The 27829-nt window shown below is 46.5% G+C and overlaps 5 protein-coding genes across 6 annotated transcripts in view; 3 read left to right on the top strand and 2 right to left on the bottom strand.

The window, feature by feature from the left end:
• LOC119374828 (DNA-directed RNA polymerase III subunit RPC6) overlaps nucleotides 1-27829 on the top strand; it is a 339724-nt gene that overhangs the window by 216973 nt on the left and 94922 nt on the right. The gene's annotated exons all lie outside the window — the stretch shown is intronic.
• Nucleotides 116-7296, bottom strand: LOC119374160 (translin-associated protein X). Of its 2 annotated transcripts, none has more exons than XM_037644224.2 (5): nucleotides 7141-7296; nucleotides 4279-4540; nucleotides 2641-2774; nucleotides 2044-2153; nucleotides 116-607 (listed from the first exon to the last, which is right to left on the bottom strand). In XM_037644224.2, exons 1-5 carry the CDS (start codon nucleotides 7184-7186, stop codon nucleotides 215-217), a joined length of 945 nt encoding a protein of 314 aa, XP_037500152.1. In that variant the 5' UTR covers nucleotides 7187-7296; the 3' UTR covers nucleotides 116-214. The 2 variants fall into 2 exon arrangements, with proteins under 2 accessions (XP_037500152.1, XP_037500153.1); XM_037644225.2 differs by having other exon boundaries at nucleotides 4279-4528; nucleotides 7141-7286.
• On the top strand, nucleotides 7598-20870 carry LOC119373975 (steryl-sulfatase). The gene is made up of 8 exons (XM_037644035.2): nucleotides 7598-7828; nucleotides 8291-8481; nucleotides 9357-9460; nucleotides 10230-10352; nucleotides 13845-14404; nucleotides 16048-16180; nucleotides 16604-16888; nucleotides 17236-20870. The coding sequence occupies exons 2-8, from the start codon at nucleotides 8300-8302 to the stop codon at nucleotides 17577-17579; spliced, it is 1731 nt and encodes a 576-aa protein (XP_037499963.1). The 5' UTR covers nucleotides 7598-7828; nucleotides 8291-8299; the 3' UTR covers nucleotides 17580-20870.
• Nucleotides 20864-24530, bottom strand: LOC119373976 (gem-associated protein 6). The gene is made up of 2 exons (XM_037644037.2): nucleotides 24193-24530; nucleotides 20864-22106 (listed from the first exon to the last, which is right to left on the bottom strand). The coding sequence occupies exons 1-2, from the start codon at nucleotides 24372-24374 to the stop codon at nucleotides 21704-21706; spliced, it is 585 nt and encodes a 194-aa protein (XP_037499965.1). The 5' UTR covers nucleotides 24375-24530; the 3' UTR covers nucleotides 20864-21703.
• On the top strand, nucleotides 24729-26545 carry LOC119375621 (E3 ubiquitin-protein ligase RNF185-like). The gene is made up of 4 exons (XM_037645837.2): nucleotides 24729-24892; nucleotides 24975-25139; nucleotides 25276-25389; nucleotides 26506-26545. The coding sequence occupies exons 1-4, from the start codon at nucleotides 24867-24869 to the stop codon at nucleotides 26543-26545; spliced, it is 345 nt and encodes a 114-aa protein (XP_037501765.2). The 5' UTR covers nucleotides 24729-24866.

The following is a 27829-nucleotide window of genomic DNA, read 5'->3' as shown; positions in this document are numbered from 1 at the left end:
AGTTATTGGAGACCTTCAAACACTCTGTGTGTATGGCGTGAATAGCATGACAGCATGGCGACGGCATGAGTGAGTCTCACAACGTCAATCGCAGTAAAGAAACATGGAACGACGCCCTTTATTACAATCCAACACTCAAATGGCAGTGTCTTCTTGCGCACGCAACAAAAAATAAATGCACGGAGCGCACGTCGCTGCGGAAGAAACGTGCGGCTCAACCGCAGTCCGGAGATTCCTTCTCGGGAAACGGAGCGCAGAACATGTCGGCCAGCACGTGGTTCGGAACCTCCGACCCGCGGACCTTGATGGTGTAGCAGGCGTTTTCGACCTTGCGGACGCTCTGGAAGAGCGTCCAAACCTTGCGGTTGATCTCTCGACCGCCGGTGTTGCCGAAGCTGAGGAAACCCGTGTACATGTCCCGCAGGAAACGGCACAGCACGAACGGTTCCTCCAGGTCTCCCTGGCCGACCGCGTTGATGCACTTGCGCATCAGCTCGCCTGTCAGGTCAGCGATGCCCAGCATGTAGTCCAGCGGAGTGATCTCCAGGGAGAACTTGCCGGGCGGCGTCTCGGACGCGGACTCGTCGGCCATCTCGCTTTCGGCTTCCTGTGTGAATGACAGATGCAACCGCTTATGAAGTCTGTACTTAAAATACAGCTGTCTTTATCAGTTGCATTTTTTTGTCAGCCAACAAAAATTGTCATCGCTCTTACATAACTTCCCTTTCTCTAGAACTGTACATGACAAGCATGACACAGCATTAAGCGATGGCATAGAACAACGTTAAGCATGACATAGCATTCTCGACAGGAGAGTACTGAGCACAGAGTTTTCATGAAAGAGAAAGCAAGCAAGCGGGACGTTTACTGTTGGGCGATAGAAAGGTGCCCCAAAGAGCACAACTACGTTTGAGGTGCGAGAGATAAGACTTCCGTTTTTAAAAGTACATTTAGGGCATACTTATGTCAAACAAGTATAATCGTAATCTGGCTTGCTTGTGTTTATTTTCTTGAAAACATTGTTAGTTCCCATGACCTGTCCCTTTTCAGAGGGCCAGACATCCTCACTAGCTGTAAATTCCAAGACTTGGTTGCCAAGGTATCAATTCACATTTGATTAGCCTTTGATTCACTATGGCATTTGTTTCACTGCTAAATCACATGTGACTTGCCTTCAATTCACCTTATGCACCAATTATGCCTTGATCTCTCAACGTAACTTTCACTGCACCGTACCTGATCACTGCACCTAAGCCGGTGTTGCACCACTTCCGTACATCGACTTTCTTCACTCATGAACCATATCCCCTTCAGCGGCGGTGTGTACAATTGTGCACATCAACTAAGGAGGCACGTCACGCACCGCGCGTTTCTTCAAATGGCTTGAAACGCAGTGTGCGCATTTGTGCAGGCTTCCCGAGTGGACAAATGGTGGTCATTTAGCTTCACTGTGCTGCGCAGTGCTGCAGAGAATCATTTCGCTGGAGACACTACCATGTTCCATGATCGTTCGAAGTGCCGCGTTTCAGGACCAAAGTCAAGAGTATTATTTTTCTTTGCTCGAAATGAATACAACCAAAAAACAAACTAGGCATGCATTTTGAGCCTAATATTTGATTCTTTTTACGCAAGAATATAAGCAGACTGATTGCATGCTAGATATTTAATTACATGCTAATTAACATTAATTACTGAAAGCTACGTGAAACAACGCACTGCCTTATTTTCTTTCTCGGGATGTAATATTGGCTGCCTTGGAATTATATTGTGTGAATCTGACAAATTTTTAGACAGTCCATCATAATTTCCACCTGAAGGAAATTCACTCAAACCTCATTATAACAAAGTCACACCTGCCACGGAAATAACTTCGTTATATCCGAAAATTGGTTATAAACGTTTATTGGTAACACTGTATCTATGACAAGAGTATTCTTCATTTACTTCGTTATAACCGATTATTCGTTATATCGAGGTTTGAGTGCATACTATATATAAGGTCTTCGCCATAATCAAGAGGTAGGTACAGCCACAAGCACGCACCTCTGCCTGTTCTATGTACACCAGGTTCTTGTGGATCTCGTCCAGGGTGACCAGGTGGCCATCCTTGATGTAGTGGAAGAAGGTCAGCGCTTCGATGTACTCTTGAATACCTGCACGCAGTTAAGGGACAATTAGCGTCGCCTGTTTTAAGGCGTAACACCAACACAAGTGTGTTTCGTATCTCTCGTTGCATTCTCGTAAAAGATGGCGCAGTTAGCAGCTTTGTCAACCGAAACAATAACACTCCTTCTTGGGAAAGTTGGTTACTCCCCAGGATACTCCCCAAGGAGAACCGCATTTTAACGAGTTTTGGAGGTATTGAAGAAATGATTTTACATTGCCCTCTAGGTAGGTAGGTAAACAACTTTATTGATTCATGAAAGAATGATGTGAAGGGGGGGGGGGGAGTGGAAACTAAAATGTATATATTAGATAGAAAAGAGTCGAACAGCACTTAAGACAGGGCAAAGTAAAGACGACAGGTGCAGTGTTGACTAACAAGCATCGTTTCATATGCGAGAGAATGTCTTAGCGCGCCAATAAGAGAGAGGCAAAAAAAACAGTCCCGGCACACCGAAAAATGTACACTGTGCATACCTGGTGAAAACGCCCTGAGGTACAGGTAATAGCTCTGCCCCCTCAGTTCCATCGCAATCTCTCGCAGTGCGAACATGCTGAGCTCGCAGAGCTTCTGGTCCGCTTCGGCGAGCACCTTGTCCTTCTGGTTATCCCTGTTGCAGAGAGACGCGGAAGAGAAGAAAATCAATTTCAGAGACCGGTTCTTCCGCACCTCCTTCAATCAATCTGTTTTAGTATTACCATAACAGGATAATTACAATGCATAAAATACACAGACGAGGGTTCCCAAGTACTAGACTGCAATGGCACCCTCAATCATGCGCCACATTAATGATTTCGTAACGCAACACTAACAGAGACGAAGAAAGAATGTACAAGGACAAGCACATATTCTCGACTGAAATTTCACTGAAAGGAAAAACACAAACAGAAAACTACAGCGCCCCCTGCACATCACGTGAATTGACAAGACGCAATCTGACAGGCGATGACTACAACTAACCACGAGTTCTGTCAAGAAAGATAAAACCATAGGTTCTAAAGGCAGGAAAAAAACGCGTGACTGATAAACAACTCATGACACTAAAAAAGATATCTCTTTGTGCGAAAGAACGATGCATGGGACGTTGATACAGCATCCCATGTTGCACTGCCAAATCATCAAAATGGAACCACACGAACTCGCCCAATTGTCTACGCTTCTACACGCACCATACGTCGTCCCACCAATTAGCATATCCCACTGCACTACCCATCCGTATCCAATCGCAAACTCATGTGCTCGCAACACCACATTTGCTGCCTCACTTTTTTTTTCTTCATATAGCAGCACGCCGGGATGGCCTTCCCCGTGACAATGCAGCCATTGCACACGTGTCCATCAACTTTTGCAGACAATGTCGCAGCGCACTGTTCCGCATGAATATTATTCCTCGTAACTTTCACTTGTTAGCCAAAGAAGCATTCCCAATTAAAGTGCACATACGTGGGCCAAGGTGCAAACTCTACAAAAAGCGTTTATGCGATGTTAATGTCGAAATATAGAAATAGGCACAATTACACTGGACGAAAACACAAGGAGTAGACAAGACAACTGCTTGTCCTCGTCTGCTTCTCATATCTTTGTCCAGGTTATTTGTGCTCATTTTTCCAGGCAAAGCTCGCTATACCTCACGGAATTCAGTGGCGTTGCATGCGAAAAACCCGGCACCGGCAAGTGTAAAGAAATGCGGCCCTCAAAGGTTGCGCCAGTCACATGCGTATTGAAAGAAGGCCTCCCCCATATCATATACGGATCACTTCTGAAAGGGAAGGTTTCGAGAAGCATATCGATACTCGTCTCCAGAATGACTGAAATCTGGACACCGATTCTGAGATACAGTTTTTGTTCCACGGTTCATGTTTTAAGACATCCCGACCGCATGATGTGCGATGTGATGTGCCACGACCGCATGATGTGCTTTTCGGGTGCCCCACGAAAAAAATGCTTGAGACCAGTCTCGTCCATGCAGCTCATGAGCATACTTATTAAGAAAATTATTTTTTTTAATACGGCACGAAGCCAGTCATATGCAGGCTGATCCACTCATGAAAGGCCCGTGGGCCGTGTTTTTGAAACCCCTGCACTACGTGGTGCCTCGTGGCGGGTGCACTAACTTCATTATGCGATGAAGCAGGAAGATGATGCGCTTGCTCTCGATGGTCACGTCGCGGCCCAGCTTGACGAGGCGCTCGTAACGGTCGTAGCGGTCGTCCAGTTCCACCTGGAACGCCCTGAACATCTGGACCACGGGCAGGGACTCGTCGACGTCCGAGTTCCGTTTTTCGTCGGACTTGCGCTGCCTGTTGCGCGAGGACCAATTACTCCCCCTGTCGTGGCCCCCTCTGTTATGTCCCCTGTCGTAACCTCTGTCATGACCTGCAAAAAAAAAAAAAAAACAGCTGAAACTTGGTTTAACAAAGTTATGACAGTGCTTAGATTCGTTCGTTAAATCGAGAAGTTCATAGAATCGAGCAAGGAATTTTTTGCTCCTTCGTAATCTAAAATTGAAACGTAGCAACACCTAGAAGCTACCGCGGCATTTTATTTGCCACTAATACACATTTGCGTAAAGAGCCCACGAGGGTAGCCTGAACATAGAGTATCCCATGTCCGTGTAATATAGGCGAGAGAGACACATGTGAAGATACTATTACAAGGTTGCTTGCTGGGCTAGTTGGTTCATATCAATGAGTGGCACAGCGCGGGAAAACAGGAAAGGACGACAACAGAGACGGAGTGCAAAGACTCTTTGCACTCCGTCTCTGTTGTCGTCCTTCCCTGTTTTTCCACGCTGTGCCACTCATCTATTACAAGGTGCCAATATGCAAAGACGGGGAGTACGAATGCAGTGATTGTGTGAGCAGGCAGAGCAAGAAAGTTGCAAGGAGACGATAGGTTGCCTCCTGTCGCGCAAGCCATTAAACAACGAAAGCAACCACCGTGTTTCTGAGGGAGCGTTCACAGGGACAAAAAAAAAACCACCCCCACCTGCCCTATTTTGAACGCAAAAGCGCTACCGACTCTTAAGTCCAATATTCCATGCATGGGCGCGGTGTGCAGCCCCGTCAAAATAAAAATATGGTCGCAACTAGGGCTGTACATCTTAACGCGATAGCGTTACAGCGCACACCTGAAGAAAACTCCGTCTGTGTCAAAATGAGAAAGAAATCACTGCATTTTTACTCATTTATTTCAGGAAAAACTTCGTTAGATCGGGTTAAGTGCCAGTGTCATTATTTCGAGATCACGAAAACACTGAACCCCATGGGTACCTGGCCAGGAAATGGAAATTTCTTTGTTAGATCGGGACGAAAGAAGGGGAATTTTATGGACTCATTTGTCTTTGTTACACACAACATTTATTGAGAACCAACAGACAGTCAAGCCAAGGAAAGTACTGGGGACATTATTTGTAGTAATTATGATCTAAATGTGAAGAAACTCAAGTGGACGAAAAGACAACGTGCCGCTGGCAAATTGGGAAATTTGTAAAAGCGGGTTTCATGAGATGGGGTAATAAACAATAATAATAAATATTAAAAACGTGTGGCACTAAAGCTCGAGGTTTCTTCACATACTGCAAGAAATTGATTCCTCGGAGCTGGTTTCCACCAGTACTCTTTTCTTCAGTGGGAAATCATGCTAAATTTCAAAACCTCAATTGAACAACACTGACACCTAAAATAGAAATTTTTTGTTTCCCGCTCTGGATACTTTGGACTTTGCACCCATGGCTCTCGTGCCTCTGACTGGCAAGTTGTCTGAAGAAGACAGACCAATGGCCACTGTGCTTCTGTCACTGTTAGACACACTTCGCATGTTCCTCGGCAAGCTGAACCTGCCGTATGCTCCATCCGTACTGGATGTTCCATGTCCAGCACTTGCAAGGTTTCAGTAGGCACTATATTGACTCGACTAAGACCGTCGTCAGTCATGAGGTGAAACGTGTCGATATCTACAGTGGAACGTGATGCACCTGAGATCCTGCATACAGTATACTATCAAGTTGTCAAGATACGAACGTGCATGGCAAGTGGCAGTTTTGTTTAAACTCACGCGCACTTTTTATATGTTTACTTCTTTCTATCTTCCTATCTTTTCATCATTCAATCCCCTTTCCCCGCGTAGGGTAGCAAACCGGACGCGCGTCTTATTAACCTCCCTGTATTTCCTCCTCTCCTTAAGCCAATCGATAGCAAGATTAATAGTGTAGAGACAAGAGTAGAACACGGCGTATTCATTCCGCAAATTAAAAAAAAAAACGAGAACTAATGGTCTATTCTGTCGTTTCACTTGGCAAAAACTATAAGCACGCAGTAGCGGGGGATACACTATTAACCTTGACCCCCTGGGGTTCTTTTGCGCTCACATTCAAACTTCACAAGGTGTGGGTTCGAGCTAGTTGTTAGTCCATGATCAACACTTCTTGCACAAAATTTCTTAGACAACGTCCGTGTCTGTTTCATCCGTTGTCTAAGAAATTTTGCGCAAGAAGTGTTCATCGCGTTTAAACGCAAACGCGTTTTCGATTTCGCCCCCATCGAAGTACGGCCACGATAACAGCGGGAATCGAACCCGCGCCCTCGATCGTGCCTGCAACGCAACGCCGCAGCCACTGGAAGTATCTGAAAGTTATATCAAGAGTTAACCAGCCTGAAGAAGATAGTAGACAAACGGTGCGTTCTTTGAGCGTCTTCAAGCCGCGGTTAAACGCTTTCAGTAGACATGAACTTCAGTTAACCGAAACTAACCGTACTCAAGTCGCCTAAATGGAGCATAGTTAGCGTAGGTAAATGAGGTATCCGGCGTCTATTTCGCCTAAATAAATACATGCGTTTTAGAGAACAGAATAGTTCAATGTACCGAAGGAGCGCGAAAGTCGCAAACGCCGAATGGTGAAGCACAAAAAACACCGGACGCTTCAGGAAGAATTTTCAGACACGTCTTTCGATATAACAGAGAGCTGGCACACTCACCTCGACTGTGGTGACCCTTGTCGTGAATTTTGCCTTCACCCGTCATGATTCAAGTTGCTCAAAAAACACAGCCTAGAAAAACTGTGTCTAGCGCGAGCACAGCACGATGCAAAGCGTTGCCTTGTCAAAGCGGCACCGTCAAAACAAAACGATTGCCGCACGCTGCCCTATTTCGACGGGTAAATATTCGAAAGCCAAAACATGACCCACGTGCACTTAGAAAAGCTTTAATAATATACAGCGTGTACCAATACATGTAGCTACGTCATGAGAGAAATTGCGAATATTTTAAGGCGAATTTTGTCACGAGGTTGACACTCTGACGTCAGAGGTGAGGCAAGCCGCCGGAGAAAGCTGGCGCTAAAAGCGCTAGCGCCTCTAAACCACGCAGGTGCTTGGTTGACATGGGAGGTTCATGATATGATGGATAGATCACATGTTATTGTATTGTTTTCCGAGTATAACATGCGATAAGAAAGTGATAGCTGCGGCTACAGTGCTTGACAGTACAATGAAAACAGTGTATGGGCGTGTCAAGCTTTCCACCGAGCTGTGTCAACGAATTCTTTCGCTAGCAAAGGATACGACGCACCGCTCGTCTCAAGTACTGCATGATTAAATGGTTCAGCAATAATCAAGTGCTGGGAAGTGAGTGGCTGTTTATAAGGCGTCGGAGCACACTACAAAGGTGGGAATACACTGCTACAGCGCGTACAACACTTTGCTGACGTGATGTAAACCTATACACACATAATTTATTAGCTCGAGCAAATGCGTCCGCGTAGCCCCTACGGGGAACACCTGTATTTCACCTGTCCTACATTTATAGCGACTGTGTAATTTGTTATCAGCAAATGCAACGTGGATGACGTTGCCATTGGCGCGTGCATGGCAGCTGTCAAAACCACCGCAGATGTGTTTTTGTGCATATACATATTCCTGCCGTTCTAGCATTTTCAAGTACACTTCTGGCGCTTATTTCATGTATTTCAGTACTGCTGTCTTCTTTTTCCTTTAGCGACCGTTTTAGCAGCACGCGCCGTCGAATAGATGAATGCGCGGGCTCAGTCAATGTCGCGTTGTCAGGAGGGAATGCCGTACGTTGTATGTGTCACGTATTTCTGATCTGTGTTGTTTTTGCGATTCGTAGACGTAAATCATGCTGTCGTTACTGCGACTACGCCTTCCTGTCTGGCTACTGCTGTTGACGTTGGTGGTAGCTGCAGCGTACGCTGCCACTCCTAGACGTCCGAACATCGTGGTGCTTCTAGCCGACGATCTGGGATACGGAGATGTGGGATGCTTCGGCAACACCACCATATCCACGCCCAACATAGACAGGTATGTATGTCTGCGGCTGTGAAGTGACAAACGTGCAAACATCAATGTGCGGGTCGCACTCCGTGCATTTTCGACCGGGATTGAGTTTCGCGATCGCGATTGGACCTAAGCGAATTGTAGGTGTTCTCTGATTGGTTTCTTCATTCGAACAGGAACCAATAGCTATCAAGAAATTAAATCGCAATGGAGCCCAATCAGGATCGAGTTTTAATTATCGCGGTTGCATTCTTAGCGCAAGCCGCGCGAAGAGCAGTCAACAGCTCTCGATAAATTATTATGTATTTATTTATTTATTAAAAAATACCTTACAGGACCGAAGGCATTGAGTAAAAGGGGGGGGGGGGATGCATTGAAATCACGAGTAAACTTGTAAGGAACAGTGTTACAATGCAAGTCAATAATAACTCAAGAAATATTCTAACACGAACAAGCTCGATTGTGACCCAAGATGCGCCATGCACGTGATCGCGTGACTGGCCCTGAACTTCAAAATTTGAATCTCTAATGATCGCCTAATTGTACTATTCATGTTGGGATGTCAAAAGCCACAGTATTTTGATAACAAGCGTTCACCCTGCCTTCGTCACATAGCTGGACTTATCAGACACGCAAAGCTGCCCTTCACTTTGCTTGAACAGCAAGTGGACTTGTGAAGTTAACCTGTTAGACGCACCAACACTGTTTCGATCATGGCTTTTTGAGGGCACCTTGCAGAGTGCTAGTGAATCACAAATTTCCATCACATTGACTGAAGCAGCCCCCAACTCGAACTCCGTCTTATTAGTCACTTGTGGCATTGCTGATGTTATTGCTAAAGTGAATATCCAAACACTATCAAGTTCGTATGTTTCGCACGTCGTCTTTGTTTCCTACAGGTTGGCACAGAATGGAGCCGTGCTGACTCATCACACAGCAGCCGCAGCTGTTTGCACTCCGAGCAGAGCAGCGCTGCTCACGGGCAGGTACCCGGTGCGCTCAGGCAAGTACCTCTGACGTAAATGCGACTTCGCCTTTTTGGTTAGCTTGTTTTTCAAAGTGCGAAGTTAATTCACAGCTTGTTGTGCGAGTTATCGCGATTGTGAGCTATGCAATAGCATACATATCTTAGCCTTGCCTGAAAATTAAAACTGCTGAATAGAACCATGAAAGAAGCTGAAACTATCATGTCGTACAGATGCAGTTACTCGCAGCAGCCCAGCGCCTGTGGTATTGCACTGCTGAGCGCGAGCTCACACATTTGATACTTACTGAGGCAGCTGCATTTCAAAAATACTCTTGAACCTCTGAATAACGGACGCTGATATGGTGAATTATCATCTATAGCGAACTAAATACGAACTTTAGTTGTTCGGGCTTCATTTAACCGACATTTATTCTTTTTTATAAGGACGTCGAAAATGTGGGAGCTGCTGCGTATCAACTGTTACAAAGAAACCTGTGGTTCTCGTGAGGCTCAAAACTCAAAAGGTAGCATAAGAATCAAAAGAAATATTGAAGGACAATGCATAACCACTTTTCTTCAATGTGGTAATGACATGAAAATTTGATTAAAAATATCTTGTTAAAGAGTTCGCAGAAATTTTGGTCGTCCAGGGCAAATGAAAGCATGCGTGACCGGTTGTGCCACCTAAAACTTATGAACAGAATGTCGTGCAGAAGATATAAGATAGACTGGTGATGATGATGTTAACATTTTCCAAGTGCAATGTAGTTCTTTTGCTGAAAGCATTATTGCCTTCATGTTCCAGGCATGGAAAGCTACTTCAAGAACAAGGTGTTTATCATCGTCGCGGCAAGTGGCGGGCTGCCCACAAACGAGACGACGTTCGCCAAGGTTCTCCAACAGCAGGGTTACTCCACAGGATACATAGGTGAGAATTCCTTCCTTATGATAGTGGCCAACTCTGATGTGGCGAACAGATCAGTACTGTACTTAGATACAAACTAAGAAAAAATGTCGGCTTCACCCACAGTGTATCTCTGTGCATCAGTGTATCTCTGTGCATCCCACAGAGAGTTTGCATAAATCGTCCATCCAAGAGCGCTGAGTAATTTTCGTGACATGGAGTGTTTCAGAGAGTTTACTTTCCCATACAGGCACACATTTATCTCCCTGGTTTTAGGTCAGAAGCGTGACCATCCTGGTAAATTTCATCAGGGATTCTGACAGGGCTCAGCCAAATTTAATCTGTTGGGTAGTAACGATGAACCTTTAAAGGGGAACTCCGGTGCATTTTCTACTATGTTGAGATAATGCCATTTTCAAATAGTATTAACAGTCCTGTAACAACTAGAGGGGTGAGAGACTCGTCAATAATATTAAATAACCAGTAAACGGTGAGTCAAAACTGAAACTGAAGCAGGGAGCTGCTCCGTGCTGGGTATGCGATGACGTCACGAAATACGCTACATGCCGCCACGGCTGGCCAGGGTGTAAACGTAGCACACGTGCTTCTTCTGTTGCGCGACAAGCGAGCCGGCAATGTCGTCCGACGCAGAATCAAGCTGTGCCAGCCCCTCTGAACTTACCAGTGACAAGTTCAGCGATGGTTGCCGCTACTATCTGAGCGTGGAAACATCACCTTTTGATTTCAACCCGCCGGCGCGTGAAGTAGCTGATGTGCCCCGCATCGATTTTCTTGTTGCTCAATATTGCGGGTGCTTACTGTAAGACCCGATGTCGAGGACTAACACGCTATGCAGCTAACAAAACCGAACTTTGCTCGCGTCGCCGTTGCTTCGTAGAAGGGGGGGGGGTGATTCTTAAAAGGAAGAAGGAAATGAAAATGAAAATTGGGTGTAGAGTGCACGATAACTGTCTCTCAAGTGAGGACACCTCAACCGATACACTCACGGGGGACTGGGGATTGAAGGGACATTGAGAGTGAAAAGAGATGGTAAAAGAAGAAAAAAAAAAAGAAAAAAAAGAAAGGTATGAGTGGAAAAAAAAGGTGAGGGGGGGGGGGGGGGCAGGAGAACGGGCGTCCGAGTCACCGTGGTGAGCGGCTAGAAAATTCGTTCGACTAGGCCGGCATCCTCGAGAAAAGCGAGTAGGGCCGCAAGGGCTGATCGGCGACGGTGCACGTGGCCGGTGGGATGGAGCAAGTCCTGTAGGGTCGCACACGGCAGTCCGACGAGTCGGTACTTCATGACAAGCTGCTTCCGCGCGGTGTTGAGAGAAGGGCAGTCAAACAATAGGTGGCACAGGGTTTCGGCTGCGGCGCAATCGGTGCAGTTCGGTGCAGCGGCGCCGCGAAGACGATGCCTGCGTTCCGCGGGCCACACTGACCCGGTCCTCAGGGCAAGATGAAGCGCGCGCTCGCGGCGAGTGAAACCAGTGGCTGGGATGGGAGGAGGGGGGTGTCCGGCGGCGACCCGTGCGTCCGGATGCTCGCGCACCAGCTCCCGGCGAAGGTTGTTGCGTGCCGAGTCGAACGAGCTGGCGTAATCTGTCAGCGAAGTCTCGGCGGAGTGTGCTCGTTTTGCGAGCTCGTCTGCAGCCTCGTTGCCCGCGATGCCGACGTGTGAAGGGAGCCACTGAAGGACCACGTCACAGCCTCGTTCCTGGAGGGCCAGCAGGCTGAGAGCGGCGCGCTGAGCAAGAAGGGGGCCCCGTTCCTCCCTCGCGAGCTGGCGCAGGGCAGGTTTCGAGTCGCAGAAGATTGCTGCGCTAGAGACGGCCGGCGAATTGCGCAGGAGGTCTGCAGCCAGCTGGAGCCTGACTGCTTCGTAGAAGAAAGCGCGCGCTGCAACCGTCTGTTGGGCGAGGCGGGGGTGGAAAAGAGTAGACACGTTATGTCACATACACAGGGTGGCCCGCGTTAACAGGCATGATTCCGGAATGGGCTACCAATATTTTAAATGCGTTTTCTAAAAAACTAAATCACTTACGGTTGTATAATTTAGCACATATCATCAGGGTACTGACGACAACATATGTTGAAAGCTTAGTTGAAATCGGTGAATATATAAAAATCGCCGGAGTTCCCCTTTAACTCTTAACATGCTTAGTATTTACATTAGCCGAGAAAAAAAGTACTTAAATTTCGAGTACAGTGAGCTGGGCTAGTTGGTACTGGTTGATTATGTTACAGACAAGAACGAAAAAGAAAAGCCAAGGCACACACGTGACAAGACATAGCGCTGTGTCCTGTTGTATGTGTGCCTTATCTTTTTTCTTCGTTATTGTCACACTGTAATGTAATGTTACAGTTCGAGCACAAACCAGCTAGCGTAGCTGTCTTTCGCTGGTGAAAGGCAAGCAGATTGCAGCTTTGTGGGCGGAGCTTACATTTTTTCTTAAGTTGTGACCGAGCATAGGTATGTTGAAAAGTGATGTTGTTTGTACAGGACAATTGATAACTATGTTTCAATGCCGTGCAAGTGGTGAGAGTTTCGCGATCGTGAGGATACAACTCTACTTGCTTTTATTTGTGATGTGTCCTCATTTAAGGAACCGTAAGGAACGGAAAAAGATGGGTGTAACATTCAGAGATCGGAAGACAGCAGAATGGATCGGGGAACAAACAGGGGTAGCCGATGTTCTAATTGACATCAAGCAAAAAGAGAAAAAAGGACCGGGGCTGGCCATGTAATGCGTAGGACAGACAACCAGTGGTCAGTTAAGCAACGGATGAATGGACATGAAGGCATGAGAAATGCATTCAGGGATGACAGAAAGTTAGTTGTGGTGATAAACTTAAGTTCGCGGAAATGAAATGGAATCAGCTCGCACAAGATAGGTTAACTCAACATCGTTGGGTGAGGCCTTTGTCCAGCAGCAGACACAGAATAGGCTGAGGATGATGATGAGGTACGCAAAAACAAAAAATATCCAGAGCTCTCCATGAAAGCGGCTTGTATAGCTTGTATGTTGCTTTGGATTGTTAAATTTCACAATGTGAATGTGATAGGACTGTTAATTTGCAGCGAATTGGTTCTGCAAAATCCCTCAAGGTGGAAGAAGGGTTCACAAAGGGGAAATTGACAACCACCCATTTGTAGCATGAAGCCACAGGGAAATCCATACGGATTTCTCAGAAAGAAAGCTTCTTGGTTGCTGAAAATTTTCTCCTGGTCCGGGGATCGAACCTGGGACCAACTCCTTACCGGGGCGGTCGCTCTACTAATTGAGCTAGCCAGGAAGCTAGCAATTGGCAGCGCGAGGGCAAATTAACCAACAACTTAAAGCGCATGGACATCAAGTCAGTTCTGTGGAACCTTGCAAGAAGGCAGAAGGGTTAAGAAAGGGAAACTGGCAATCCCCCATTTGTAGCACGAAGCCACTAGGAAATCCATACGAATTTCTCAGAAAGACAGGTTTCTTAGTTTCTTGACTGTTAACTCAGCTGCTAATGCTGCAGGCAAGTGGCACCTGGGCTTGTACTGCACATCTAAGGACGACCCCTGCCACCACCCGCTGCGCCACGGCTTCGACTACTTCTACGGGCTACCCCTGACGAACCTGAAGGACTTTGGCGCCGACGACGGCAGCGTGGTCACCACCTACTTCCCCAACATCTTCCGCTTCTGCTACACGGCCATGGCGCTGAGCGCCGCCTTCTCCTACCTGCTGCTCCGCAGCGGAAGACCCATCGCTGCGTCGTTCGTGTTCGCCATCTTCTTCGTCGACCCCGCTGTGTTGGTATTCTTCATCAAGAGCATCCCGACGCTCAATGGCGTGGTCATGCGCAATTTCGATGTGGTCGAGCAGCCCGTCCGGCTGCCGGGCATGACGCAGAGGCTCGTTGCCGAGTCGCAACGCTTCGTCCGCTCCGCAGTCGCGGAAGGGAAGCCCTTCGTGCTCTTCCTCTCCTTCATCCATGTGCACACAGCCCTGTTCTCACACCCATTCTTTGCCGGCAAGAGCGCGCACGGCCGCTACGGTGACAACGTTGAAGAGCTGGACTGGGCCATCGGCAAGGTGAGTGCACCTTTTGCTATTGCTAGCGAAATCAGCACTGGAAACGTACTGAACTTTCAAGCAGGAAATTGCCAAAGAAAAGATTTACAATAACTCTAGGGGTAGCTCTGTGTTGTTTGAAGCCAGGATGGGAGTATTGCGGACTAAGACGTACCGAGCCAAGTGCAAAGGGATAGGCGCATTTTGCTGTGCGTGTAGAGAGGAGGATGTAACGGCCAAACACCTGATACCTTTCTCTGAAAGGCTTCACCCTACAGTCCAGGGCAATTAAGCTGAATTTTTCAAAGCATCGGGGTTTAGGGACAGTGAAGGCAAGATAGACTTTAAGCAGGTATAGAAATAACTGAGAGGAGGCTACCTAATTGTGTCTAAAATCAAGGCAGGAGTGAAATTTAGTCTTTCACTACTTAGAATTAGTACTTCATTGCGAGTTACGGCTAGGTGGTGTGAGCAGCTACCCGATCAAATGAGTACAGCCCCATCCATCCAGCAATGCTTGGTTGCAAGGATAATCTTCCAATGTGTGTGATAACATGATGCCTGTGTCTGAGTATCAAGTGATGCAACAGCCAATGTGCCAGGCTACGGAAGTTCCATTTAGAGAATTTCACATGTTTGAAATTAGTACAAAGCTCCCATCACCTGTTCCCTTATGGATAAGGCAGTGCTTTGGCTTCCAGTGCAGAATCCAGGGGGAATGTCTGGGCGTGTTAATCCCATTCTCTTGATGTTGATGACGTTAATCCTGCTTCACTGTTTAGAACTGGGTGTAAACATTGCTTGCACCTTAGCTAAGACAACAAAAACACTAACACACAGATGATGAATACACGACTAAAACACAACAAAACTACACAGTGTTGTCGATTGTGCATGCACCCTGGCTTAAAGAAGTTGGCTTGCACAGCACCAGTTTACGACCTGTGACAAACTCACGAAGTCATTCTTCCCAGCTTTAACTGCAACATTTGAATGCTCATTGAAAGTAAAGTGACCATGCAGTCATCATCATCAATTACCATCTCAAGGCAGACCCGTCTCGTCGAAGAGAAACCACAATTCATGCCTGTTTGGGATGTTGAAACGTCTAGAGTATGGTCAGTTATTAGTGGCATGAGCAATGAGCGACACTCTTGTTTCTTTTCCATGCACTTCCGGTCCAGCACTTACTTCCGGTTTTCTGAATATTCAGAAAAAGTCTTGTAAAAAATTAAACTGGTACAAAATCGACAGATCTGTTTCAAGTTGAGAGTTATATTGGATACACATATCAGAGCATAAGTTTACTTAATTAAGGTAAGGGCCAATTAACTGTCAGGATAATTGATAAAAATTAATTGAATGAGTGCATCGAAAGAGCAGACGACTTTCTTGTGAGCAGCTGGTATCCTTGCGGCATCTGGCGGAGCAGATCTCCACCACCCGCTTCTTTCTACGCGGCCTCTGAGATTCGGCAGCGCGACGAAACGCAAAGTTAATGCAAGGAATACATCGGGGCACTTGATGGCGATGAGTGCCGTTACCAGATACCTAAGTCAAGGATTAGGGTCACCTTCAATTTTTTCGGTGGGTTGGTTGGTCTGTGTGTCGTTTGGCCTGTGTCATCCACCCTACATTGATATCCACTGCCCCGTTTCATGCAGGTTACAGAACTGTTGCAGGAGACTGACCAGACGAACAACACGTTCGTCTACTTCACCTCTGACAACGGCGCTCACGTCCAAGAGATTGGAGTTAATGGCGAGAGGGAAGGCGGCTACAATGGCATCTTCAGAGGTACTGTTCTGCTGTTGGAATTGCACCTCACGCTTACGTCCACCACACTTGCCAAGTATTCAAATACTATACAATCTAAGGCAAATGGGAGTATTTGGGGCATCGTTCCGCCACGCAACGATAATTGTCACCTGGCTCACCTCCATTTTCCTTCTTGAGGACTGTGCGCTCACTACTTTCTTCTCAAGAGCGCTGTGTCACGTTGATAGCACGTCAATTTTTTTTTTCATGTTTTTTTTTCTCTTGTTGGGCTTGCATGTGGGCGTCCGCAGTGCGTAATATCAGTCGGTTTGATGACGAGACTGACGCATAGTGAATGCCTATTGTATATGGGCCCCTATGTAAGCAAAGTCAGATGCTATTCCTGCACAAGCTCAGCAAGTTTTTCTTCTCTCAAACAAGATTTACATCATCCCTACGCAGGCGGGAAGACCATGGGTGGATGGGAAGGCGGCATTCGCGTGCCCACAGTAGTTTCCTGGCCGGGACGGGTTCCCAGTGGCCTAAAGATCGAGGCGTCGACGAGCCAGCTCGACGTGATGCCCACGCTGCTGGCGGTGGCCGGGGCGGAGCCTCCTCGGGACCGCATCATAGACGGCAGCAACATACTCCCGCTGCTCCGCGAGGAATCCGCGGCTGCCTCGCACGAGTTCCTCTTCCATTACTGTGGCATTCACATCCATGCCGTCCGCTATACGCCTCGCGACGGTGAGTGTCTGCTTCACGACTATCCATTTTGCATCGTGCCTTGCCAAGCTTTTATTGCGATTGCAATTATATGGACACTCTCGGCTGGTTTCTGCAGTCGGCGTCGCTGCCGTCGGATGGCTGTTGTCTCTGCGACATATGTCTGTTGTTGTTTCTGCCTTTGCCATTTGCCCCACATTTTTTATATCATGCGTGGTTGCACACATGACGTGCAAGAGGCTCCGTACCAGACGGACTGCAATTTCCGCACATGTCCGTACAAGACGGACTCCAACAAAGTGCAACTTGTACTACAGCGTGTAAAACAAACTCTTATTACAACTTCAAGCGCGTGGTTGACTATGCAGGTTCCGGTACGTGGAAGGTGCACTTCATGAGCCCCAACCCAGCCCTGTGTACATACGTGTGCCACTGCTACGGCGGTTACGTGCTGCATCACGACCCGCCTCTCATCTTCCACCTGGACTCCGACCCATCCGAGTCGCGGCCGCTCAGCGAGCGCGACGGTCCCAGCATTGCGTGGGTGCGGGCGGCTGTCACGGAAGCGGTGGCGAAGCACAAGGCCTCGTTGCAGCTGGTGCCGCAGCAGTTCGACTTCTTCCACTCTGTGTGGCGGCCGTGGTTGCAGCCATGCTGCAGCTACCCGTTCTGCTCCTGCCACGAGAACTACACGCTCGCGGATACCTTGTGATCCGCGTCCACGAGGGCGTGACTGTACATTTACGACGGCTTTGTACATTGCAACTTTGTACGCATCACACAGTCGTGACTCTGAGCTTGTGTGTGACATCGGTGCCTCAAAGGGGGAATATGCTAGATTTTTAAAATTTTATGTTTGCTCTCGGGACTGCACTTATGCGAGAGCTTTGGAAGCACTTCGTTATACCCTGTCGTGCCTGGACAGCTGATATGTGTGGTGACAAAACGTGCCGGGAAAATTTCGCGAATAGTAAGTGAACCTTTTTTTGATGGTGTGGATCCTGTCGTCGTATTTTGTTACTGGTATCGAAAATCAACGAGAGTGAGGTTTTGTGAGAATTTTTATCTTGTTGTTTTACTTGTGATGCCTGAACGACGCAAGAGACATCCCATGTGTGGAAATGTAGCGCAGTCACGTTATGCATAACTCTTGTTTAGCCCCATAAAACTCCGAGAAGGCTTAGGCTTCATTCTCGATAACTATCAAAGCACGTTTTGATTTGCAGCTTTCCGGAACATTGGTGCACCGACTTATTTGTGCGTAGGAATCTCTCACTAAACATTGTCGTATTAATCTAGTGAAGGCTTTTAGTGATATTGAACGACAATCTTCAGCCCTAACACATACTTACAGCCAGAAAAGGCATTGCAGCCACATGTAACATTGTCGCATGTGGCTAGAAGGGCTTGCGACAATGTCACCACCATGTGGTTTTAAGCAACAATGACATAGAATATGTTTCTGGCATATTTTCACTGTAATGTTGGCATGTCTGTTTGAGGCCATGCAATGTCTAACCTCTATTCAGGGCTGTTTTTTATTTGATTTTATGGCTTAAGGTGTAAACCACACAGCGTATTTCAGTTATGACTGCAGGTTAGGTGCTAAGATATATGACAGGGCCTTGCTGAAAGTTCAAATTTATGTGGTATGTATTGTTCTACCAGTTTTTAATGGCTTGTGAAATGGGCAGCTTCGATTGTAAGTGAATCAGTCGAGCATCAAATCAAATCCCTTGATCACGATAGGCTCCTTTGCGCGTGCTTTGGGAGGGAGCCAGTCACATTACCCGTGCAACTTCGCAACTACTGGGGCATCTGAACTAGCATCTAAGATCTAACGTAGATACACAGAGTTGCAGACAGCCTGGAGTTGGCTGTACATTCTATCGTGTGTTTGTGAATGGCTACGGAGTGCCTAGTCGATGCTTTAGGATTTTTACCGGTATGATTTAAGCTCGTTATGGAATTTTTAGCCAGTGCTGAGGTACTACCTCAGTTAATCCAGTATTCTCTACAAGCACATACTCGTTCCTCTCCTATATTATTCAGGAACATTTGAGATTCATTGTGTTGAATGGAATGAAAATGAAATTCATAATTTGTTATATTCATTATTGTTATTAGTTCAACCATATTTGAAACTTCAAATACAGTTGCATGATATTTTAGTTGTATTCAGTTTGACAATTTGATATTTGTAATGTCTGTCATCATATGTGGCCAAACGGTATACAAGATGAGAATATCTGATAGTGCCTGCTATATAAAAAAAAAAGGGTGAAAGCTTTGCATGTGTACCTCAACTGTTTGCTGTTATTTCACCTCTTTCGAAATACTGAGGAGCTCTGGTTTTTGGGGTTAGACATGGTACAGTGTACCGTTTTAAAATGTTTTATTTTGTTATATTATGAAGGATGTTTCTTCCTTAGTGTTTGTTCAAGTTTGTTCCACGAGTTAAAACGAAATATTCAAACGCCTCGATATATTATTCGTAGACATAACTATAAGGTATTGCATAGCTAATCGAAAATATACCATGCAATGTGCAATGAGTGTAGGACATAATGAAGGTATTTTTGCAGGAAACTACACTTCCATCATAATGATGTTTCTCGATAGATATTTTCAAAATAAGCGCACTGAAATTATACTAAACTTTCACCTCACTTTTTACTAACCACTCAATGCAAAATTTGTACAGCAACTTTTCCAAGTAGTATTCGAATAAAAGCAATTCCACCGTTCAAGCATTGTTAACTTTAACCAACACACTCATGACCTCGAAAAGATCAAGATGAAAAAAACATGCAAGACATGACTGATGCTTGGAAAGACAAATGAGCATGTTTCTAATATTCTCATCATTTTCATTTCACACTCTATTAGTATTTTTCAATGTGTACGAACCGATCGGCCCACTTAAGAGCAACTCCTGATCTTGCTTCTCCATGTGAGCAAGATGTAATCGATTATTCCATAGCAATATTAGATGGGAAAGTTGGGTCAGTCGATGCGTATCGCATTTGAAACGATAGTGTAGGATGGCCTCTACTGTGGAAGGCTTGGATGGCTAGACACCGCTGCGACCTGGTTGCTAGGTCCGAGTGAATTTATTTTCGACAATCTTGTGTCATCGAAAACGAAAACTGCGGGAATGTGTACCTGAGGAGTGGCTGTGGAGGATCAAACCTCTGGCAGCAGTGAAGGAACTTTATGACGATATCGCCAGTCTGCATAGGTCTGATGGCGTGCTTTTTCTTCTCATATTTAGTGTTTGCGTTTTTTATGTGACATGCTTACGCTGTACAGTGTCCAAGACCAACAATTTTTTTTGTTAAAGGTTGATGTGTAAAGAATACTTGAGACACGTCCTATTGTTATGAGATTACATATGACAGTTAGAAACACGTAGGACATAGCACTGCAGCCAAGCGCTTCCTGGTTTTGTTTGACATCTTTCTTGCACTATTTTGACATGTCTCTAGTCCGATTAGCGTGGCATGCATATCCTAAGTCGTACAACCAGTATTGATTTTGTCACTCATTCCATGTAGAAAAAAATGAAGGTATGCCTCTAGCTTGGTACTCTAGTCCTGAATGTACAGATAGGAGGGTGCTCTACCTCCCTCACAGCAGCTGCCGGTAAAAACTCTTGTCATAGGTACTGTGCTCACGATACGAAACATCAAAACTTGTATAACAAGTGGTCTGTGTAATTACTTGAGACAACTACGTCGTGTTGCTACGAATGTGGTCACCAAACAAGGTGTTGGCACTGATGTAAGTGTACGAACCAGTATTATGCAGATGTGCCTCAAACTAAGGCCGATAGAGACTAAAGTATATGCATTCCTTAGCCTTTCGTTGACACGTTTCATTACGTGAGCACGATACAACCTCGCTCTGGGGGTGACTTATCTTGTTGCCAAGTTGCTACAAATGTTATTTTTGACTGCGTCGTTGCGTTGTGATTTTATAAATAAATGGTTATCTTCCAGCATGTGGCTGTCGTGTGCCTTATGTTTGTCGGTTTTAATACGAACGTCGTCAAAACAGGGTAACATGTAAGATCTGGCTATGAAAACAGCCTCACTGTAGTATCTGTTGCAATGTTCTGGAAGCAGTACAATTTTGAATAGCTTTGTTATATCAATGTTCAGCTATGTTACTGCAAGAATCTAAGTGCAGAGCATGCGCTTTTGTGGCAGGATTACTGGAAAGTGGTGCAGTGTAAGAACAGGTATGTGAAGAAAAGGATGCATTTTTTAACGGAGACTAATGAAGACACACGTCACGCTATTATCAGACATGTCATCAAATGTCCGCAGGTCCGTGCTCAGCAAATTTATCTTTCCTCCGTAATCTTGAAGCTTGAGCAAGTTCAGTTGAAAAGAAATGCGTCTCCACTGCAACTGCAGAAATATGTTCAGATTTTGTTGCAAAAACTGATGTCGTTTGAAAGCAATCCATAAAGCATAAATGTGCTAAACTGCAAAAATGCAGCACACAAATCAATAAGGACAGTTTGCATTAATTTCTGTTTTTTTGTAAGACATTTAAACCATCGTCATTCTGCTCTGGAGAATGACGATGGTTTCAATCATTAGTTTCAACAAGAGTATTTGTAACAACCCACTTACAGAAAAGCAAAGCATCCACAACAGACTAGTGACACTGCACTTCACGCTGATTCCAAGTAGCACGTAACGTGCCATGCTCTTGTGTAGCCGACTTCAAGGATTTGTCAACGACTTGGCAACTGCATCAAGGCATCAGAGTCCCCGACAATTCACATGACCATTCACACCATCGTCATCACAGCGGCATGCGCCGCTACTTCATCGGTTCGTAAGGGCTCGTCCACGACTCAACGTCGGCGGGCATCAACGACACGATTCCGCGGATCTTGCCCAGCACGAGCGAGTTGGTGCACTGGAAGTCGTCTGGTCCGTAGGGTGGCAGCAGCCGCACCGATCCCGCTATCACCAGGGTGCCGGGTTCCTGGGAGGACTCGGTCACCGGAATACGGTTGACGCACATCCACGAGCGGACCTTCTCTTTCCTCTGTCGCAGCTCTTCCGCGCTGAGTGTTTGCTGAGTCGGCATAAACAGCTTCTCGAGCTGCTCCTTCTCGGCGGGGCTCGCGTCCGTGACGACGGTCACAGACTTGACGGCATGTCCCATGACGACGTGCAGCACTTTCGGTTTTTCGTCCTCAAACAGGACCAGGACAATGCTGCGTCAGAAGAAAGAAAAGAGGGATCTGAGGGTGCACTTGTCAAACCAAATTTTAAAAACGGAGCTGTTTAAAACCAAGTTAATCCCTGGGGATCCGTCATCTGCAGTTTCTAGCCCAGCTGCGAGAGCAAAGCCTGACGAGAGGGAGAGCATGGGAGAAGCCAAGTGGTTCAGAGAGAAGCCTAGTGTAGCGAGTTGAGCCTGGTAGAGAAAGTGCAGCGACGTGGAAAGGGTGAAGCTGGGTAGAGAGGAGTTAGTTTTTCATACAGTGCAAAAACAGGACACCAAGAATAGACCGCGCAACACCGGCGCTGACTTCCAACAGGGTTTCATTGTGCTACCGCGAAATATATAGTCAGAGCAAGGGAAGACACGTGATAAACATGATAAAAGGATTGACTAGGAGTTACAGGTTTTTGAAGGTGTTAATCTTGCAGATATGCGATTTCCTTGTCAAGTAACTGGATGGACGGTGGACTAACACATGAAGGGCCCCTCTTGATAATGGTGAATGCTTTGCGTTAGCGAAATAAAACCCTGTTGAAAGTCAGGGCCTGTGTTATGTGGTTGGTCTATTCTCGGTGTCCTGTTCTTGCGCTGTTTGAAAAACTATGTGTACGTACCAACAGGCCCGCTTAACCACCATTTTGTAGCGAGGAGAGCAAAGGCGAAGCTATGGCGGAAGTGAAGCAGGTGACGTGGAGAGAGCAGGAACGTAATTGGCTGTGCCGGTGAAAGGAGTCGAGTACAGGTGGCGCTGATGAGGGAGGAAGAAGGGCGTGACGAGCAGTGCCGAAAGCGGAGGAAAGGGGCGCTGATGCCATCAGCTCCGCTGTTTAGTCAGCCTTTGTCACATTAAGTCAGTTGAAGTTGTGCATAATTTTTTACATGAGCGAAAGAAGGGGATCAAGAGAGTTGCTTGTTGGTACATGGTTACAATCGTAGAAAGCCACTAAAACGTGGAAATAGGAAAAACTGAGATGCAGAAAGAAGAGACAGTGATGTGGAGGTGGCTCATTAACAAATGACACTTCTTATCGAAAAAACACCTCCTGCTAAGTCCGTGCAACACATGCACAGAAGTATCTTAACAAAATACTGCTAATCTTATCGAATCAAGTCACCACTTTTCAGTGTGGATTTCTTGAACAGAGGTGACTTGCATCTATAAGATTAGAACAATGGTTTGTAGGGGTACTTTTGCACATATTCTGTACGGACTTGGGAGCAGGTGTTTTATTTTCTATATTAAACGTCAGTATGCCACCTCTGGATCAATGTGTCTGCTTTCTACCACTCAATTTTTCCTATTTCCAAGTTTTAGTGGCTTTCTCGAGTGGAAAGAACTGGAATTTTTTTTTTCTAGAGGCTCCAACAAACAATTAGGTCAAGGAAACCATTGGGGACATTCTTTTCTTGAAATGTAGTGCAGTAGTAATTATGATGAGTAAATTGAAATCAATTAAAGTGGACGAGAAACATCCTTTCCGTCGGTGGGACCCGAACCTACATCTTTCGAATCGTTTTTCTGTCGCTAAACGAACATCCGATGCACTGCATGCATATTCAGCAAGGGCTGATGCTTGGGCTTATCGGTACCTTGCCGCCTAGACACCGTTATGGGCACATTACGAGCAAAAACTGTGTTGCAGTAATGTCACCCGACAACTAATATCCTTATTTTTCTGCTACCGTGAGAACAGTAATTAAAGTGTCACCCATCAGCGTATTTTGGCTCGATTCACGGAAAAAAGTGACGTCGCTTTTTTTTTTTTTTAAGTCTATGAAGCGCCTTACACGTTTTAGTAACTCAGTAACGTTGCCATTACCGCGTAAGAATTAAGCTTTAAAATTTGCAGGTCACTCGAATGAAAAAGTGGTGAGTTACAGTTGAAAGTTACCTGGAAAAGTAACTGGTTATCGGTAATGCGTCCTTCGTAACTATAGTTGCTGCCCCAAGACCGCGTAAGCTAAGAGCGCGCATAGTATCTGTACCTACGTTATATTTTGCATGCTTAATTTGAGCCAATCAGACTAACTGCTTGCGCTTTAGGCAGGATTAAACGTTTCACTTTCACGCTTACCTTTCGGAGATTGGGTCGACTGTCTTAACGTAACCAGCCAGAACATTCCCTTCCGTAGTTTCAACACGAACGAGCTTGTGCACATACGACATGAGCAACAAAGGATCATCATTCGGTAAAGTCTCACTACTTTGTTCGGAATCAACTTTGGTCTCCGATTCCATAGTTAATGGGCTAACCATACACGATCACAGCAACCCATAGCTCCACAAGATCTTCATTCTATCGTCGACGTACGCCGTTCACTAAATCATGCGCTACAGCAAGCACAGGCTGCTACAATTAGCAGAAAACGCGCACGAGCGATTAAAACTTTCAAAGGTTATTGCGCCTGGAGAAATCATGCACTCCACCATGGATCGGCTTCGATCCTTTCTCCAGCTTGGCTCGGCTTCACTGCGAACGCCTGGCGGCCAATCAAAAAACGCAACTTCGGGCACGTGACAAAACATCGGCCAATGAAACGCGTTCGCGGCAACCGTTGGATTGTTCACCTACCGGCGTCCTCGTCGCTCGTGTGTTCCGGCGTCGCGCGTTTGGTGCTAACAGTAGGCATTTAATTAATGGATCGCGTTTAGTTCGTTTGTCCGTTGAACTGGCCATTGCGTGACCTCTGACCCCGAAGCCTACCCGAGACTGCTGACTGACCGTCACGTTTCTTGCAAGCTTTCGCCATGAATCGCACTGATTACGACACAGCGTGAGCTTTTTTATTAGCGTCGCTCTTGGTGTCGCGTTTGTTTGGTTTCGCAGGCTATGCCTGATGTCTTGTGCACTTTCAGGTTCAGCTGCCCGGTCTGCCTGGGGCCCAGTCAGAACATGGTGTTCGGCATGTGCCAGCACTTCGTGTGCGCTTCCTGCCTGTACGAGCCGGTCGACGAAAGTTTGAAGGCTGCGCTTCAGTGTTGTCCCATCTGCAAAGCCAAGAACGCATTCCCACTTTACTGGTAATTGACGGGGTCGTTTGCGACGACTGGATATGCTAGTTTCCGCTTGCTCATAGCTGATATGGTCCGGTAATCGCAGTGACTCGTCTTAAATGCGTTGTCGTGGTTCCTTTGTTCCTTTTCTCGTTTCTTGTAGCCCAGACATTCCGGACACCACTAAGCAGCTGATGAACATTGCTGGCGTCGTGAAGTGCCCTCGGAAGCGGTGTGGCGAGGAAATGTGGACTTGGGAGGAGAAAGAACACGAAAAGTAAGTGGTGTTTTCACTGCTAAAGTTTGTCCACCATTGATGTGGACCATTTACGATTAGTAGTTTGCGCGTTGCTCGTGCACGCTACAGCTGCCATGTCCTTTGTCAGATGCAGACGCGTGTTGCGCGTTGTTGGCTACGCGTTCCATTAATGAGGCGTCCCATGCCTGAAGAGTATTCAGACGCCAACTGAGACGCGACTTCTGCTACGGCGTTGTAAAGCATCGGTGGGGAGAGGTACCGATGCGGCAACCAGGCATAGCGCGTACGCGAAATGTGCGGAAATCGTAGTGTTTGCTCCCTCGTTTGTCCATCCACGCTTTGCCTGTGTCGTGAAAATGCGTTTTGCGGTTTCGTTCCAGCCTGAATCCGTGCTCTCTCGATGAACTATCGTCAGTATACCGGAGTATCCAACGAGAACTTTCGTGTTGTTGCCAACTTCTGTTGATCATATTACAGTTAACGCGCTCTTCGTAAGTTCAGTTGGTGACGAGCCTCGGTCGTTTTGGTGTTTTTTCTACGAGGCTGCGAACCAGTGTCGTCTGGAAATAGCGGGCAGTCTTGTCACGTTGCGGTACGTGTCAAGAGCCCAAAGTCGTTATGGTCGCGATGTGCGACTTGCTCACTGCGTCTTTTATGTATTTTTTTCTTACTTGTCGAAAACTGCGAGGTTAAACTGCGGCAAAGTCGGCCGCGTTCGATCTACTTTCTCTCGTTTGATTGATCGCCCAAGTTTCGTTAAGTCAGGCGATCTTGTACCGACATGCTCGCTTTAAAACCCTTCCTCAGTGCCTTGCATAGTTTTAAAGTGATGTAAGTTGCAGGAGAGCCTTCTGAATGCTCGCCATTCAGAAAACTCTCCAGTCAGATGCTGCAGTCTACGCTTCATGTCCATGAGAAAATTGGTGTGCGTAATGCCTAGTGTTTTGGAATGCGGTGGATGAACTCTTCCATTCATGTGCCATATTCCCCGGTAAGTGAAGCTTTTCAACGAGGCCCACAGTGTCCTTCATGCTCAAAAGGATGCTCTAACAACAGACAATGTTGTCAGAGCATTCCATTGTGAGCACCGAGCTGCGCATTGTTGCGGTGTATCTTGTGGCATATGTGACTTAGGGTTGCGGAGAACTTCAACGGTGTTACAGTGGTGTTCTGAGGCCTTACTAAAGCTCTTGAGAAGCATGAATGGGGCATCAAGGGGGCTCGTTACTGAGTCCGTTGCTTCCCGGGACTCTTCTTGGTGATTGCATAGCAGGGGCCGTGACACTGGGAGACTCGGGGTAGCGCTGTGATGTACACCATTGAGCCATTGATGACTCTTGCCAACACCAAAAAGTGTTAGTTCCAGTTAACCTGTGCTCATGAGATCACCGGATACGAGACGTGTGGTTTTAGAGTTCACACAACTGCTAGCATAACCACAAGCAGTGCTAGCTAATTCTCCAAGAACCAGTGTTGTCCCCTTAGAATACCCACAGTGGTAGCTTGGGCCACGGCGTTGCGCTGTCGAGCACGAAGGGCACTAGTTCGATTCCTGGCCTCAACGGCTGCACTTCGGTGGAGGTGAAATACAAAAATACCCCTGTATAGTCGTGAGCAGTATGAAAGGGAGCACTGAAATCACCTGGAGAGTCCATGCCGTGACTAACCTAGTTGGGAAACGCAAAACATTAAAGGGAAAGGTACCTTTAGCAAACCAGTACTGCACATTCATATCTGTACATAGCAAGCAATTGTTTGTTAAACAAGAATTCAGTGTTCCGTTTCACATTGCTCACGACTGTACTTGGACGTGAAAAGATTTAGGTGGCTGAAATGGACCTTTTCAGGGTCCGAACTGTGCCTCCAGTAGCGATCGCAGATTTGAAAATGGGATCCGTAGCCTCTGAAGTTGTCCACTGCATGCCGGTAGACAATCTCGGAGGCCTGGATTTGCAATTTTTTTTTTTTTTCGGGATATTTTGCAAGCTTGTGAAGCCAGGTGCCACTCTGTTCACTCCTCTCGCCATCCTGTGACCCCCAAAAAAACACTGTGCGCGTCTTGTCACTACCGCTGCGTGTGCATAGACTACCCATCTGAAAAAAGGGGTCCATTAATCCACGGTTGGCCACTATGGTGTGCCTTATATCCTGTTGTGGTTCTGGCTTGTAAAATCCCAGAATATAATTTTTTTTTGCTTGGACATCCCACGTTCAGTTAGTTATGAGCAAGTTATTTTATGTGTATCAGGCATGCAGACCTGAACATAGTGGAAGAAAACGAGGGACAAAGCAAACATGTTACCTTGTTCTCTTCTCCCTGTGTCTGACCCGAAGGTCGCGGGATCGAATCCCGGCCGCGGTGGCTGCATTTTGTCCGAGGTGACATGCCAGAGGCCCGTGTACTTATATTGAGGTGCACGTTAAGTACCCCAGGTTGTCGAAATTTACGCAGCCCTCC

This window comes from Rhipicephalus sanguineus, chromosome 11 (assembly GCF_013339695.2).
Source record: "Rhipicephalus sanguineus isolate Rsan-2018 chromosome 11, BIME_Rsan_1.4, whole genome shotgun sequence".
Taxonomy (NCBI): Eukaryota; Metazoa; Arthropoda; class Arachnida; order Ixodida; family Ixodidae; genus Rhipicephalus; species Rhipicephalus sanguineus.
The sequence above is the reverse complement of the archived record's forward strand: the minus strand, read 5'-3'. Positions and strand labels throughout refer to the sequence as shown.